The 14,455-nt window shown below is 44.7% G+C and overlaps 1 protein-coding gene across 2 annotated transcripts; it reads left to right on the top strand.

Annotated features, from left to right (window-relative positions):
* The first annotated feature begins 299 nt into the window (after positions 1-299).
* On the top strand, positions 300-13,670 carry LOC135558933 (cyclic AMP-responsive element-binding protein 3-like protein 3-A). 2 transcript variants are annotated; one of them, XM_064993164.1, is made up of 10 exons: positions 301-492; positions 3,574-3,663; positions 4,538-4,814; positions 6,629-6,744; positions 9,056-9,148; positions 9,315-9,421; positions 12,073-12,141; positions 12,394-12,478; positions 12,670-12,766; positions 12,889-13,670. In XM_064993164.1, exons 1-10 carry the CDS (start codon positions 472-474, stop codon positions 13,077-13,079), a joined length of 1,146 nt encoding a protein of 381 aa, XP_064849236.1. In that variant the 5' UTR covers positions 301-471; the 3' UTR covers positions 13,080-13,670. The 2 variants fall into 2 exon arrangements, with proteins under 2 accessions (XP_064849237.1, XP_064849236.1); XM_064993165.1 differs by lacking the exon at positions 3,574-3,663 and having other exon boundaries at positions 300-492.
* Positions 13,671-14,455: the final 785 nt, after the last annotated feature.

Raw genomic sequence — 14,455 nt, forward strand, 5'->3', positions numbered from 1 at the left:
AGTACCCCTGTGTCAATTACATTAATAAAATATCTAAAACATGAAACATGGAAAGGAATTTAGGAACTGTTCAGATTAAACAAAATTTGATGATTTAAATTAAAATGTGTGTGTGTGTTTGGTGGGGGGGGGGGGGATCTCACACACACACACACACACACACACACACACACACACACACACACACACACACACACACACACACACACACACACACACACACACACACACACACACACACACACACACACACAATCTCAATTCTGCTGAGATTTCAATATGATTGGAATTTCAACTTTGTCCCGTGGAACAGGCTCATATGCGCATACAAAAACGCACATACTTAGCTACAGGAAACACTCACTGCAATCCCAGTTTGAAATATTTATCAAGGTTGCTATTGACAACTTTTGACCATTCCTGTTGGATATTTACAACTTCTTGCACCAATCTTATTGGAAAGTTGGAATAATGACCCATATCTCAAACAAGGTAAAGAAAACTATCTTGTGTGGATTTCTGTTTTTTGTTGTTGTGTTTCTTAGACAGGTGATTGAATTAGATGTGTGCTTTATCATTCATAGTTTGAAGTGGCTTTCAATGTCAGCTTATTTCACCATAGAGCATTGTGATCATATTAAGACTTCAATTTAAAAAAACATACTCATTTGTGGGTTCTATAATGACATACAGACACATGCCCCACATTCTGAAATAGCATTTTTGTCCGCCCAGTTAAAAAAAATAATTGAACCTTTAACTAGGCAAGACAGTTAAGAACAAATTCTTATTTACAATGACGGCCTTTCTCATTGGAATGTGATCCAAAAATCAGGCTACGGTGTGCTTTAGGACCATGCCTGACGCCACCGAGCGGTCGGATAGGCTGCTTGGAGTGTTTATCCGACTGGAAAATAATAAAATAATAAAAAATAATGATTATGTCCCCCCCCCACTTCTAAAACCAAAGTTGCGTATATGTATTGGTGTTATGGAGTGATGTAGTCTACTCTTTATATTTATCTATAGGAAGAGTCAGGATTATTCATTGACTCTGAGTGGTCTCAGGATCCATGTTAACAAGTTTATACCTCTATAGAGGTGCCCTGATCTGTTATTTTTGTGTCCACCTGTCTATTTATTTAATGTCACATTGAGATCAAAGTCTATTTTGCAAGGGAGCACTGCATTACAAAAGCAACAAACAGAAAGTACACAATAAGGAGCTAGTGACACGATTACATCAATCAAGAAGGGAGCACAGGAAACACAAAAATACAACTATAACAAACACCCACATTCCTCTGTGTCTATAGCTCCTGTAAAGAGATTCCCTGTGTAATTTTTGCTATGTGACCCAGTTATAGTCGGCAGGCAGGCTCAGGGTCTGGGACAGGCAGAGTGGTCAGGCGGGCGGAAACAGGGTCAAGACAGGCAAGGGTCAAACACCAGGAAGACAAGAAAAAGACAGGCTGGGAAAAGACAGGAGCTGACAGGACAAACGCTAGTAAGCATGACAAACAAGACAAACTGGCACAGACAGAAAACACAGGTATAAATACCTAGAGGATAAGTGGGGAAGATGGGCGACACCTGGAAGGGGTGGAGACAAGCACAAGGACAGGTGAGACAGATCAGGGCGTGACAGTACCCCTCCCTCTGGGCGGACCCCTGGTTGACTGGGGTGCCGGCGGTGAAAGTCGGCGATGAAGGCCAGGTCCAATACCACGGGAACCTGCGGAGACTCAACCAGCAGGAATTGGATCATCTCGCTGTGGTTCCCCAACACTTGTAGGTTGACTGGGGGAGGTCTGGTGGGTGACTCGGCCTATAGAGCGCCCATCCAGCACTCTAACACCCATGGGAATGGAGAGGGGTTGAGTGGGGATACCCAGCTCAGATGCCAGGGTAACGTCCATGAGACTCACATCGGTCCCTGAGTCGATGAGTACCTGGAGAGACTTGGACTGGTCGCCCCACAGCAGGGTGGCAGGGAGAGGGGGGGCGAGTAAGGGGAGAAAAACAATTACCTTTCAGACCCACCAGAGTACTCACTCCAACGAATGAGCTAGGTCTCTTGAAGGGACAGATAGACACAAAATAACCGGCAGTACTGCAATACAGACAACTCTGGGTCTCAAGTCTGCACATTCGGCTGGAGACAGCCTAGCCCTGCCGAGCTGCATCGGCTCGGGAAGAGGTGAATCGGCAGTCTTCAGGCTCTTGGAGAGACTTGGGTAGACTCGAATCCTCTTGGGGACGTAGACGCCGGGGACGTAGACGCCGGGGACTTCCGGAGTTCATCAGCTGCAAGGTGGGATCCCTCAGTGAGTGATTGGGATCGCAATCGGACCTCTTCTCGCTCATACGTTCCCATAGCCAACCATCGATCCGGATGGTTAAAGCAATGAGTGAGTCGAGATCCGTTGGTAGTTCTTGGGCTGCCAGCTCATCTTTTACCTCCTCCGGTAATCCGTGCAGGAACGTGTCCAACAGCGCTTCAGGGTTCCAGGTACCCTCCGCTTCTAGAGTGCGGAACTCCACAGCATAGTCTGCTACACTGAGGGTGTCCTACCGAAGCTGGAGTAACTTCCGGGCAGCCTCTCTCCCGGACACCGGAGCCTTTAACACCTTTCTCACCTCCGCCACGAATACCTCCAGACTGAGGCAGACGGCGGATTGTTGCTCCCACACCGCCGTGGCCCAGGCGAGTGCCCAACCGGACATCAGCGTAATAATGTACGCTATCTTCGAGCGGTCCGAGGGGAACGAAGAAGGCTGCAGCTCGAAAATGAGGGAGCAATGGAGAGAAAGGCCTGGTAGGTTATGGAATCTCCAACATAGCGCTCCGGGGAAGGTATTGGGGGTTCCTGGGAAATCGGGGTGACAGCGCTGCTACCAGCCGGGTTACAGAGGGGCTGGGAGGTTACCGTTGTGGTCGGCTGCCTAGTAGGCAACCCACGGAATGGCTCCCGCAATGCGTCCCAAGGCTAGGTCGTGACGTTCGGCCACGGCCTGGAACCCTTCCATCAGACCGCGAATCAACTTCTCTTGCCTACCAATGGTGGCTCCTTGGGAGGAGATGGCGTTGTGGAGCTGGGTCAATGCTGGGTCAATCATGGCCAGTTCGTACTATCAGGTATCAAGGTAAGACCCAAGTGCAGACTGTGTGAAGTAACAATGTTTATTGTAACAACAGGGGCAGGCAAACGACAGGTCAAGGCAGGCAGGGGTTGATAGGAGCAAAGGTACAGGATGGCAGGCTCAGGGTCAGGCAGAGTGGTTAGGCGGGTGGGTACAGGGTCAGGGCAGGCAACGGTCAAAAACCAGGAGGACGAAGAAAAAGAGAGGCTGGGAAAGACAGGCGCTGGTAAGCTTGACAAACAAGATGAACTGGCACAGACAGACAGAAAAACAGGTATAAATACCCAGAGGATAAGTGGGGCAGATGGGCGACACCTGGAAGGGGTGGGGACAAGCACAAGGCCAGGTGAAACAGATCAGGGCGTAACATATAGTCAGAAAATACTCCTGTCCCGAGTTGTAGCCAATCAGTATGTTTCTCCTCTATAGGGAGGAATTGAATTTATAGATCTCCTGTTCAACCAGTCAGACGGAACCCTCAGTTGCCATGGTAACCAGCCACAAATCACATCATCCGAGGTGAGTGACAACACCATTCCACTTTCTCCTCCAGCCCTTTCCATCAGTAAAAGCACCCTAGAGATTTTGTGACATATCTGAGTTTCTCCTGGTCAGTAAGTAACTAGGACCCATAGATTTCCTGGTATCAGGTATCAAGGTAAGACCCAAGTGCAGACTGTGTGAAGTAACAATGTTGATTGTAACCGGGGCAGGCATACGACAGGTCAAGGGAGGCAGAGTTCAGTAATCCAGAGGTCGGGCAAGGTACAGGACGGCAGGTAGGCTCAGGCAAGGGTCAAAAGCCAGGAAGACGAGAAAAAGAGATTTTACATTCATACTTAGGGAAAGTCAGCCACAAATGTAACCAATCTGAATAGGATAATATGCTCAATCCCATGTCTTTTTTTGGTCTTGCGTGGTCCATGTTGACCTTGTCCATCTGCCATCATCATCTTTTCCCATTGCCCAATGACAGTTATTGATTGACAGCAGAGACATATATTTATATTTCTAAATATATGACTCTCATTGACAGCTTGTGGGGAGGGGGCATCCTGTTCCCTTCACCAGAACTGTCAGACCTCAATCATAGCAGTTCTTTATCTTTAATAGCCCGACACAGGGGTATTATCTCTGGCTGATGTATGGGTGTGTATGCGTTTGCGTGCATGTTTGTGTGTGTGTGAGTGATTGCATTATTCCTGAGTGTTTAGTAGGTTTCTGTATAGTAAGATAACCTGTAATCTGTTTGTGTACTGTATGTTTGATGACGTGTCTTTGGTTTTATTTTCCCTCTCTGCATGTATCTCATCCTCCCCGTGCACGCACGCACGCACACACACACATACCCACACACGCACACACACACACACACACACACAACCTCCTGCAGTCTCCGAGCCAAGACGGTGGCGGTGATGATTTCCTGGATACTCTGTTAGGTGGCACTGACTCTTCGTCTGCCCCCACCTCCCCCATGTGGCCCTACTCCCCCAGCGACAGTGGCATCAGTGAGGATCCCAACTCTGGCTCCGATCACCTGGACAGCCGTAACCCGCCCTCCAGCCCCCCCTTCCATGCCTTCGACCAAGCCCATCTCCCTAACCTCCACTATAACCTCACCAGGTCTGCAATGCACTGCCTGGCACCTGATGTCTCCATTGACTTAGGTAATACACACCTCTGGAACAGATGCACAGACAGTTGAAGTCGTAAATTTACATACACTTAGGTTGGAGTCATTAAAACTCCTTTTTCAACCACTCCACAAATTTCTTGTTAACAAATTATAGTTTTGGCAAGTCGGTTAGGACATCTACTGCGTGCATGACACAAGTAATTTTCCAAAAATTGTTAACAGATTATTTCACTTATAATTCACTGTATCACTATTCCAGTGGGTCAGAAGTTTACATACACTAAGTTGACTGTGCCTTTAAACAGGTTGGAAAATTCCAGAAAATTACGTCATAGCTTTAGAAGCTTCTGATAAGCTAATTGACATCATTTGAGTCAATTGGAGGTGTACCTGTGGATGTATTTCAAGGCCTACCTTCAAACAGAAAAATCAAAAGAAATCAGCAATGACCTCAGAAAATAAATTGTAAACCTCCACAAGTCTAGTTCATCCTTGGGAGCAATTTTCAAACGCCTGAAGGTACCAAGTTCATCTGTACAAACAATAGTACGCAAGTATAAACACGATTGGACCAATCAGCTGTCATATCGCTCAGGAAGGAGACACGTTCGGTCTCCTAGAGATGAACGAACTTTGGTGTGAAAAGTGCAAATCAATCCCAGAACAACAGCAAAGGACCTTGTGAAGATGCTGGAAGTAACAGGTACACAAGTGATTTGGTAATACACAAGTGTTGGTATATAATTTTCAAATACAAATATTGAAATACTTTATGCATTTCAACTCAGGTCTGTTTGGTCCAAGGTGTATTTGAAATTATGTATTTGGAAACAAATATTTGAAAATACTTAAACATTCCTACATTTATTTGATTTGGCCACATTATTTGAAAAATAGTCAAATACAGAGAAACAAATTATTTGTTTATTTGTTATAAATATAAATACACAAATACACATGTATTTGAATCCAGGTTTGGTCCATTCTACAGAGCTGGACTCATACAAAATGATTGTCTGATGATCTTCTGAATTTCCTTTCTGATGCATTTCAGTCACATTAAACCATACTTATTTTAGATTGAAATACTGTCAAAAGTACTGTCAAACTGATTTGTAATAGACTGCTATAGCACCAACTAAAAAAAGTGAACATTGTCTTTTGATTACATCACTTTGTTTACATGGTGGGGTGGCGAGAAAATGTTGATATCAAAATGGGGTCGTGGGCATAAAAGTTTTGGAACCCCTCTCTTAAACCTAACCTTAACCACTCGGAATGAATGAATGAAATTAAGTTTAACCCTATCCCTAATCTGAAATGGATAGTTCACTCAAATTACAAAATGGCCAAACAGTAAGTTCAGACTTGCAGAGGAGTGAAAACAAATCAAGGAATCTTAGACAGTTCTCAAAACTCTACTTGTTTGATAATACACCAGCCGATGAAGGGTCGTGCTTCAACGGTCAGCAATCAGATCTAAAAGTATATTTCTTTTTAACTGTCAACACACACAACATCTCATTGGTCGTACAGAACTATCTATACATTCTCATTGGTGAATGTGACCATCTCATGACCATCTTGTGACAGGCATACTGCATCCCCGTGATAATGTCTCCCACCGCTCAGGCCTTCTTAACAAGTTGGGTGTTAAGTAGATCAGAGCTAGCTGTTGGTGCCTGTGGGAGAGCCATTGGATTTGACCTAATATTACAGATTTCCCCGACACACAGTAACGTTAGTAAATAGAATAATGGAATGGAATAGAATAAAATAGAACACAATCTTGTAACTGTTTTGAGCCCTCAGTAAATCTGGTCCTACGTCTCTCTGTCTTCTCAGATGGATGGGAGTCTGGCCTCTTCCAAGAGAGCAATGGGGATACCCACAACTCCCAGCTGCCCTCTGGTTACCATCTCACTGTCAAGGACCTGCTACTGTCTGGAATAAGAGAGACGGTGAGTCAGAGGTACATGGGAGTGGAGGCCACGCCATATTGCTTTCATCTACGGTACGAAATCCATTCAGAACTGTTCAAAACTGGAGCTGTAGGTCTAGGTTCTAGGGGAGGAGGCGAGAGACAGAGAGACCCAGATTGACACAGACAAACAGACACACAGACAGAGATCGGCAGAAAATAGGACAAACACAGTATAGGTTTTGAGTGACAAAACCGATGTGTGCGCATCTTCGGGGGGCAAAACAGACGGGGTTGGTTTAGATTATTGATAACATGTATTATTGATAACATGTAAACTATATTTCATCTTCAAATGTTTATTAAAAACATAAATACATTTGGACAATAAGCACTTCTTGTCTCTAATACGTCGTTACAGTTGGTAGTTAGCCACAGTTGAAGTCTGAAGTTTTTCAGTCTGGAATTTTTCAATTCCTGACATTAAATTCTACAAACAAATTCCCTGTCTTAGGTCAGGTAAGATCACCACTTTATTTTAAGAATGTGAAATGTCAGAATAATAGTAGAGAGAATGATTTATTTTGCTTTTATTTCTTTCATCACATTCCCAGTGGGTCAGAAGTTTACATACACTCAATTAGTATTTGGTAGCATTGCCTGTAAATTGTTTAACTTGGGTCAAACATTTCGGGTAGCCTTCCACATGCTTCCCACATAATTTTGGCCCATTCCTCCTGACAGAGCTGGTGTAACTGAGTCAGGTTTGTAGGCCTCCAGGTGATCCATGTTTCCGTCAGATCGCACATGCCTTTTCAGTTCTGCCCACAAATGTTCTATAGGATTGAGGTCAGGGCTTTGTGATGGCCACTCCAATACCTTGACTTTGTTGTCCTTAAGTCATTTTGCCACAACTTTGGAAGTATGCTTGGGGTCATTGTCCATTTGGAAGACCCATTTGCGACCAAGACTTAACTTCCTGTCTGATGTCTTGAGATGTTGCTTCAATATATCCACATCATTTTCCTGCCTCATGATGCCATCTATTTTGTGAAGTGCACCAGTCCCTCCTGCAGCAAAGCACCCCCACAACATGATGTTGCCTCCCCCGTGTGTCACGCCCGTCATTCAAGGAAGACCAAGGTGCAGCGTGGTGAGCATACAACAACAAAACAAGAAATAACAAAAACGACCGTGAAGCTTACAAGGGCTATAGTGCCCCTAACAAAGACAACTTCCCACAATGACAGAAGGGAGAAGGCTGCCTAAGTATGAATCCCAATCAGAGACAATGATAGACAGCTGTCCCTGATTGAGAACTCGGCCAAAACATACAAAAACATAGAAAACAGAACATAGAATGCCCACCCAAATCACACCCTGACCAAACCAAATAGAGACATAAAAAGGCTCTCTAAGGTCAGTGCGTGACACTGTGCTTCACGGGTTGGGATGGTGTTCTTCGGGTTGCAAGCCTCCCCCTTTTTCCTCCAAACATAACGATGGTCATTATGGCCAAATAGTTCTATTTTTGTTTCATCAGACCAGAGGACATTTCTCCAAAAAGTATGATCTTTGTCCCCATGTGCAGTTGCAAACCGTAGTCTGGCTTTTTCTGGCGGTTTTGGAGCAGTGGCTTCTTCCTTGCTGAGCGGCCTTTCAGGTTATGTCGATATTGGACTTGTTTTACTGTGGATATAGATACGTTTGTACCTGTTACCTCCAGCATCCCCACAAGATCCTTTGCTGTTGTTCTGGGATTGATTAGCACTTTTTGCACCAAAGTACGTTCATCTCGAGTAGACAGAACGCGTCTCCTTCCTGAGCGGTATGATGGCTGAAGCTTCTAAATCCATTTCTGGTATTTTCCAAGCTGTTTAAAGGCACAGTCAACTTAGTGTATGCAAACTTTGTACCCACTGGAATAGTGATACATTGAATTATAAGTGAAATAATCTGTCTGTAAACAATTGTTGTAAAAATGATCTGTGTCATGGACAAAGTAGATGTCCTAACCGACTTGCCAAAACTATAGATTGTTAACAAGAAATGTATGGAGTGGTTGAAAATTTTGTTTTAATGAATCCAACCTAAGTGTATGTAAACTTCCGACTTCAACTGTATGTATCAATTATGAGCCAAATTATCATATACATGGTATAAGTCAAAACACCTCAAAACAAGACATGGTATCAAGAACAAGATTCAACTAGCTGAAACAACCGTTCGTAATCTGACCGTTCGTAATCATAACAACACAGGTAATTCTACCCCTGCAATGCGTGCACATCATTTTCGGGATGTTGTCAGACAGTAATCGTTGTGTCTTCCTATTCTCCTGTGACTCCCAGAATTCCCTGCAGGAGGTGGTCCTTAACGAGGACGAGAAGAAGCTGCTGGCTAAAGAGGGTGTCCACCTGCCCAGCCAACTGCCCTTTACTAAGGTAGGCTACCACAGGCCCTAATGTCCACCTGGCCAGCCAACCATCCCTGTTTGTTACAATTTAACTTTAAAAAAACGTTTGTACTCTTTCACTTTAACCAACTCTAATCATCTCTGTCTTCATTCGCTCACTCTCTCTGCTGTCTGACTATGTTCTTCTGGATCAGTACGAGGAGAGGGTCCTGAAGAAGATCCGCAGGAAGATCCGCAACAAGCAGTCGGCCCAGGAGAGCAGGAAGAAGAAGAGGGAGTACGTAGATGGTCTGGAGGGCAGGTATGGACCAAAAGCAATGTAGCCCAGTTGGTGGTCCAATGCACCAGTAATTATCCAATCAAATGTTATTTATCACATCCACCAAATACAACAGGAGTAGACTTTACCGTGAAATGCTTACTTACAAGTGCTTAATCAACAATACAGAATTTTCTAAGTAAGAAAATATGTGCTAATAAAATAAAGAAGAATTTAATAAAATAAGTAAATAAAAGTAACACAAGAAAATAACAATAACGAGGCTATATACAGGGCGTACCGATACTGTGTCAATGTGAGAGGGTACAGGTTAGTCGAGGTAATTGAGGTTAATATGTACATGTATGTAGGGGTAAAATGACTAGCATAGAGTAAGTAGGGGTAAAATGACTAGCATAGATAATAAACAGCGAGTAGCAGCACCGTAAAAAAGGGGTCATTGTTAAGCAGTCTTATGGCTTTGGGGTAGAACCTGTTATAAGGAGCCTTTTGGACCTAGACTTGGCGCTCCGGTACCGCTTGCCGTGAGGTAGCAGAGAGAACAGTCTATGACTGGCTGGAGTCTTTGACCATTTTTAGGGCCTTTCTCTGACACCGCCTGGTGTAGAGGTCCTGGATGGCATGGATGGATGGCTTGTCCCCAGTGATGTACTGGGCCGTACACACTACCCTCTGTAGCACCTTGCAGTCAGATGATGAGCAGTTGCCATACCAAGTGGTGATGCAACCAGGATGCTCTCAAAGGTGCAGCTGTAGAACTTTTTGAGGATCTGAGGACCCATACCAGCTCTTTTCAGTCTCCTGAGGGGGAATAGGAGTTGTTGTGCCATCTTCACGACTGTCTTGGTGCGATGGACCATGATAGTTTGTTGGTGATGTGTACACCAAGGAACTTGAAGCTCTCGACCTGCTCCACTACAGCCCCCTTGATGTGAATGGGGGCATGCTCGGCCCTCCTTTTCCTGTAGTCCAAGATCAGCCTCTTTGTCTTGCTCACGTTGAGGAAGAGGTTGTTGTCCTGGCACCACACTGCCAGGTCTCTGACCTCCTCCCTGTAGGCTGTCTCATCGATGTCGGTGATCAGGCCTACCACCATTGTGTTGTCGGCAAATGTAATGATGTTGTTGGAGTCGTGTGAGGCCACGTAGTCATGGGTGAACAGCGAGTACAGGAGGGGACTAAGCACACACTCGATGGGCCCCCGTGTTTTTTATCAGCATGGCAGATGTGTTGTTGCCTACCCTTATCACCTGGGGGCGGCACGTCAGGAAGTCCAGGATCCAGTTGCAGAGGGAGGTGTTTAGTACAAAGGTCCTTAGCTTAGTGATGTGCTTTGAGGGCACTATGGTGTTGAACGCTGATCTGTAGTCAACGAACAGCATTCTTACGTAGGTGTCACTTTTGTCCAGGTGGAAAAGGGCAGTGTGGAGTGCAATAGAGATTGGGTCATCTGTGGATCTGTTGGGGTATCCAAATTGTAGTGGGTCTAGGGTTTCTGGGATGATTGTGTTGATGTGAGCCATGACCAGCCTTTTAAAGCACTTCATGGCTACAGACGTGAGTGCTACAGGGCGGTAGTCATTTAGGCAGGTTACCTTGGCATTCTTTGGCACAGGGACTATGGTGGTCTGCTTGAAAATTGTAGGTATTACAGACTCGGTCAGGGAGAGTTTGAAAATGTCAGTGAAGACACTTGTCAGTTGGTCAGCGCATGCTCTGAGTACGCGTCTTGGTAATCCGTCTGACCCTGCGGCCTTGTGAATGTTGACCCGTTTAAAGGTCTTACTCACATTGAATACGGAGAGCGTGATCACACAGTTGTCTGGATGGTTCATTCATGGTTCAGTTTTGCTTCCCTCGAAGCGAGCATAGAAGGCATTTAGCTCGTCTGGTAGGCTTGCGTTACTGGGTAGCTCGTGGCTGGGTTTCCCTTTGTAATCCGTAATAATTTGCCAGCCCTGCCACATCCGACGAGCATCAGAGCCAGTAGTAAGATTCAATCTTAGTCCTGTATTGACGCTTTGCCTGTTTGATGGTTTGCAGGAGGGCATAGCGGGATTTCTTATAAGCGTCCAGAATAGTGTCATGCTCCTTGAAAGCGGCAGCTCTAGCCTTTAGCTCAGTGCGGACGTTACCTGTTGTCCATGGCTTCTGGTTGGGCAATGTACTTACGGTCACTGTGGGGACGATGCCATCGATGCACATATTGATGAAGCTGGTGACTGATGTGGTAAACTCCTCAATGCCATCGGATGAATCCCGGAACATATTCCAGTCTGTGCTAGTAAAACAGTCCTGTAGCTTAGCATTTGCGTCATCTGACCACTTCCATATTGAGCGAGTCACTGGTACTTCCTGTTTGATTTTTCGCGTGTACGCAGGAATCAGGGGGATACAATTACGGTCGGATTTGCCAAATAGAGGCCATGGGAGAGCTCATGGAGTTAAGGTGGTCTAAAGTTTTTTCCCCGTTGGTTGCACATGACATGCTGGTAGAAATTAGGTTAAACGGATGTAAGTTTTCCTGCATTAAAGTCCTCGGGCTATTAGAGGCGCCGCTTCTGGGTTAGCATTGTCTTGTTTGATTATGGCCTTATACAGCTCGTTGATTGCGGTATTGTAATGCATAAAAGGTTTGTGAACTGATGGAGTGTCTCTCTCTGCCCTGGCAGGATGGATGCCTGTAGTAAACACAACCTGGCGCTTCAGAGGAAAGTCCACCAACTGGAGGAAACCAACACGTAAGGCATTAAACAGCTTGTTTACAAGGAGACCTGTTCAAGGCTCCTCCCCTTAACCCTTCCTCCTTCCTTCCTCTTCTCTTCTTCCCCTTCGCCTCTACTCTCTCCTTCTTTCCTTCCTCCCCTACAATCTCCTTCCTTCTTTCCTGTCTTGAATGGAATGCTTTGAATCATCTCTATTTGACTATACAGCTCATTATCCTCTCTCATGTCTCTTCATGTACTGAATCCTCTCTGTGTGTGGTACTGCAGTTCTCTGTTGGAGCAGCTGGCCAGGCTACACATTCTTCTACCTAATGGCTCCAGTAAGACTGCCCAGAAAGCGACCTGCATCCTGGTATGGAATATACACAAAGAGCAGGATCACATAAGAAATAGGTCACTGCGGTGGTTGCTGGGCTGTTACCATGTCTGTGATTGAATACTCAGGCCTTGTGATTGAATACTTAGATCCACAGTTGAACACTATATAAATAGAATGGGTCGAGCAGCAGTTCATGCTCTCCCTCCCTCTCTTTTTCTCTATAGGTGCTGCTTCTCTCTTTCTCTCTCCTCCTCTCTCCCAGTCTGCTGCCTGACCCACACAGCCATGTCAGCCAGGAGGGAGACTTCAGCAAGGATAGAGGTTAGTGTGAAAATACACACACACACACAGACACACAGACACACACAAACACAGACCTATGCGTGCACACACACCTTACTATCTGACTATACGGCTCACCTCTCTCTTTCGCACTCTCTCAGAGAGATCTCGTTCTCTGCTGGCGGTGGTGGACACAGAGATATCACCCCCATCTGTCTTCTCAGTGGCTGGGTGGGTGGAGGCCCTGTCAACCCTGGTGGGGAAGCTCCGACTCAGGCCAGAGTACGCCGACTCAGACCCCCAAACCAACCACAACCATGACCACAACTATGACTACAACCACAGCCTCTGACTACACTATCGCAAATGCAATCTCAACCACGCAGATACGGAGCTCCTTCCTAACCAACACCACTGACTTCCTACTCAATCACTAGGCTACTGTAGCACCACCAGCTCTAATACACTTGATTCAGCTAATTAAGGTATTGATCAGTGAGTGATGAGTTAAAACACATTGTTAGCTCCCCAGGACCAGGGTTGGTGTCCACTGCCTTATGTATTAAACAGTTGATGCGATCAACTGAGCCTCTGTACCCAACCTGAAATCAGAGCCATAAGTAGGACATTTTACAAAAATGTGTGTACCTCCATTTAGTATGATATGTAATGTTACGTTACATAACAGATCAGATCATACTGAATGGAGGGACACAAAGAAATGTCCCAAATCATATGAATTGCCCTGAGGCTAGGGTGCTGAACCCTAATAGGTGGGGTAATGCATTATAGATATCATGTAATATATTGATTTACTGAATAATGTGGCTATTGAACAATATTCACCTACTTGTTTTTTTTACTTACTTGACTTACTGTATTTTCATAGAATTTCTTATTTAAGTTTCATTGACAAACTCAATAAAAAAGTATTATTAAAAAGGATTCCCTTGCACTGCATCAGTCTGTAGGACTGTCATGGGTAGTAGTCATGGGAAAGGTGTAAATGTAGATATTTTATATTTGTGTATTTGATGTATTTGTTTACCAAGCAGAGCAGTGATTTGCCTGATGTCCCTATAATACAGACAAGCAGAGAAAAACAATGTGCTTGACAGGGATAACTTGGGTGCTTCTCAGTGTGTTTTTTATTTAATTACATTTTTTATTTCACCTTTATTTAACCAGGGAGGCTAGTTGAGAACAAGTTCTCATTTGCAACTGCGACCTGGCCAAGATGAAGCAAAGCAGTTCGACACATACAACAACAAAGAGTTACACATGGAATAAACAAACATACAATCAATAATACAGTAGAAAAATCTATATACCCCATGTGCAAATGAGGTAGGATAAGAGAGGTAAGGCAATGAATAGGCCATGGTGGCGAGGTAGTTACAATACAGCAATTAAACACTGGAATGGTGGAATGTGCAGAAGATGAAAGTGCAAGTAGAGATACTGTGGTGCAAAGGAGCAAGATAAATAAATAAATACAGTATGGGGATTAGGTAGATTGGATGGCCTATTTACAGATGAGCTACAGTGCCTTGAGAAAGTATTCGGGCCCCTTGAACTTTGCGACCTTTTGCCACATTTCAGGCTTCAAACATAAAGATATTAAACTGTATTTTTTTGTGAAGAATCAACAAGTGGGACACAATCATGAAGTGGAACGACATTTATTGGATATTTCAAACTTTTTTAACAAATCAAAAACTGAAAAAT

The sequence above is a fragment of the Oncorhynchus masou genome, chromosome 17 (genome assembly GCF_036934945.1).
Source record: "Oncorhynchus masou masou isolate Uvic2021 chromosome 17, UVic_Omas_1.1, whole genome shotgun sequence".
Lineage (NCBI taxonomy): Eukaryota > Metazoa > Chordata > Actinopteri > Salmoniformes > Salmonidae > Oncorhynchus > Oncorhynchus masou.

What these genes read in the sequence shown, in the direction of transcription:
- LOC135558933 (XM_064993164.1), top strand. Translation starts at nt 472, where the DNA reads ATGACCCATATCTCAAACAAG. An exon ending in TGACCCATATCTCAAACAAG is followed by an intron (nt 493 to 3,573) that starts GTAAAGAAAACT and finishes TCTCCTCTATAG; the next exon opens with GGAGGAATTGAATTTATAGA. An exon ending in CAACTGGAGGAAACCAACAC is followed by an intron (nt 12,142 to 12,393) that starts GTAAGGCATTAA and finishes GTGGTACTGCAG; the next exon opens with TTCTCTGTTGGAGCAGCTGG.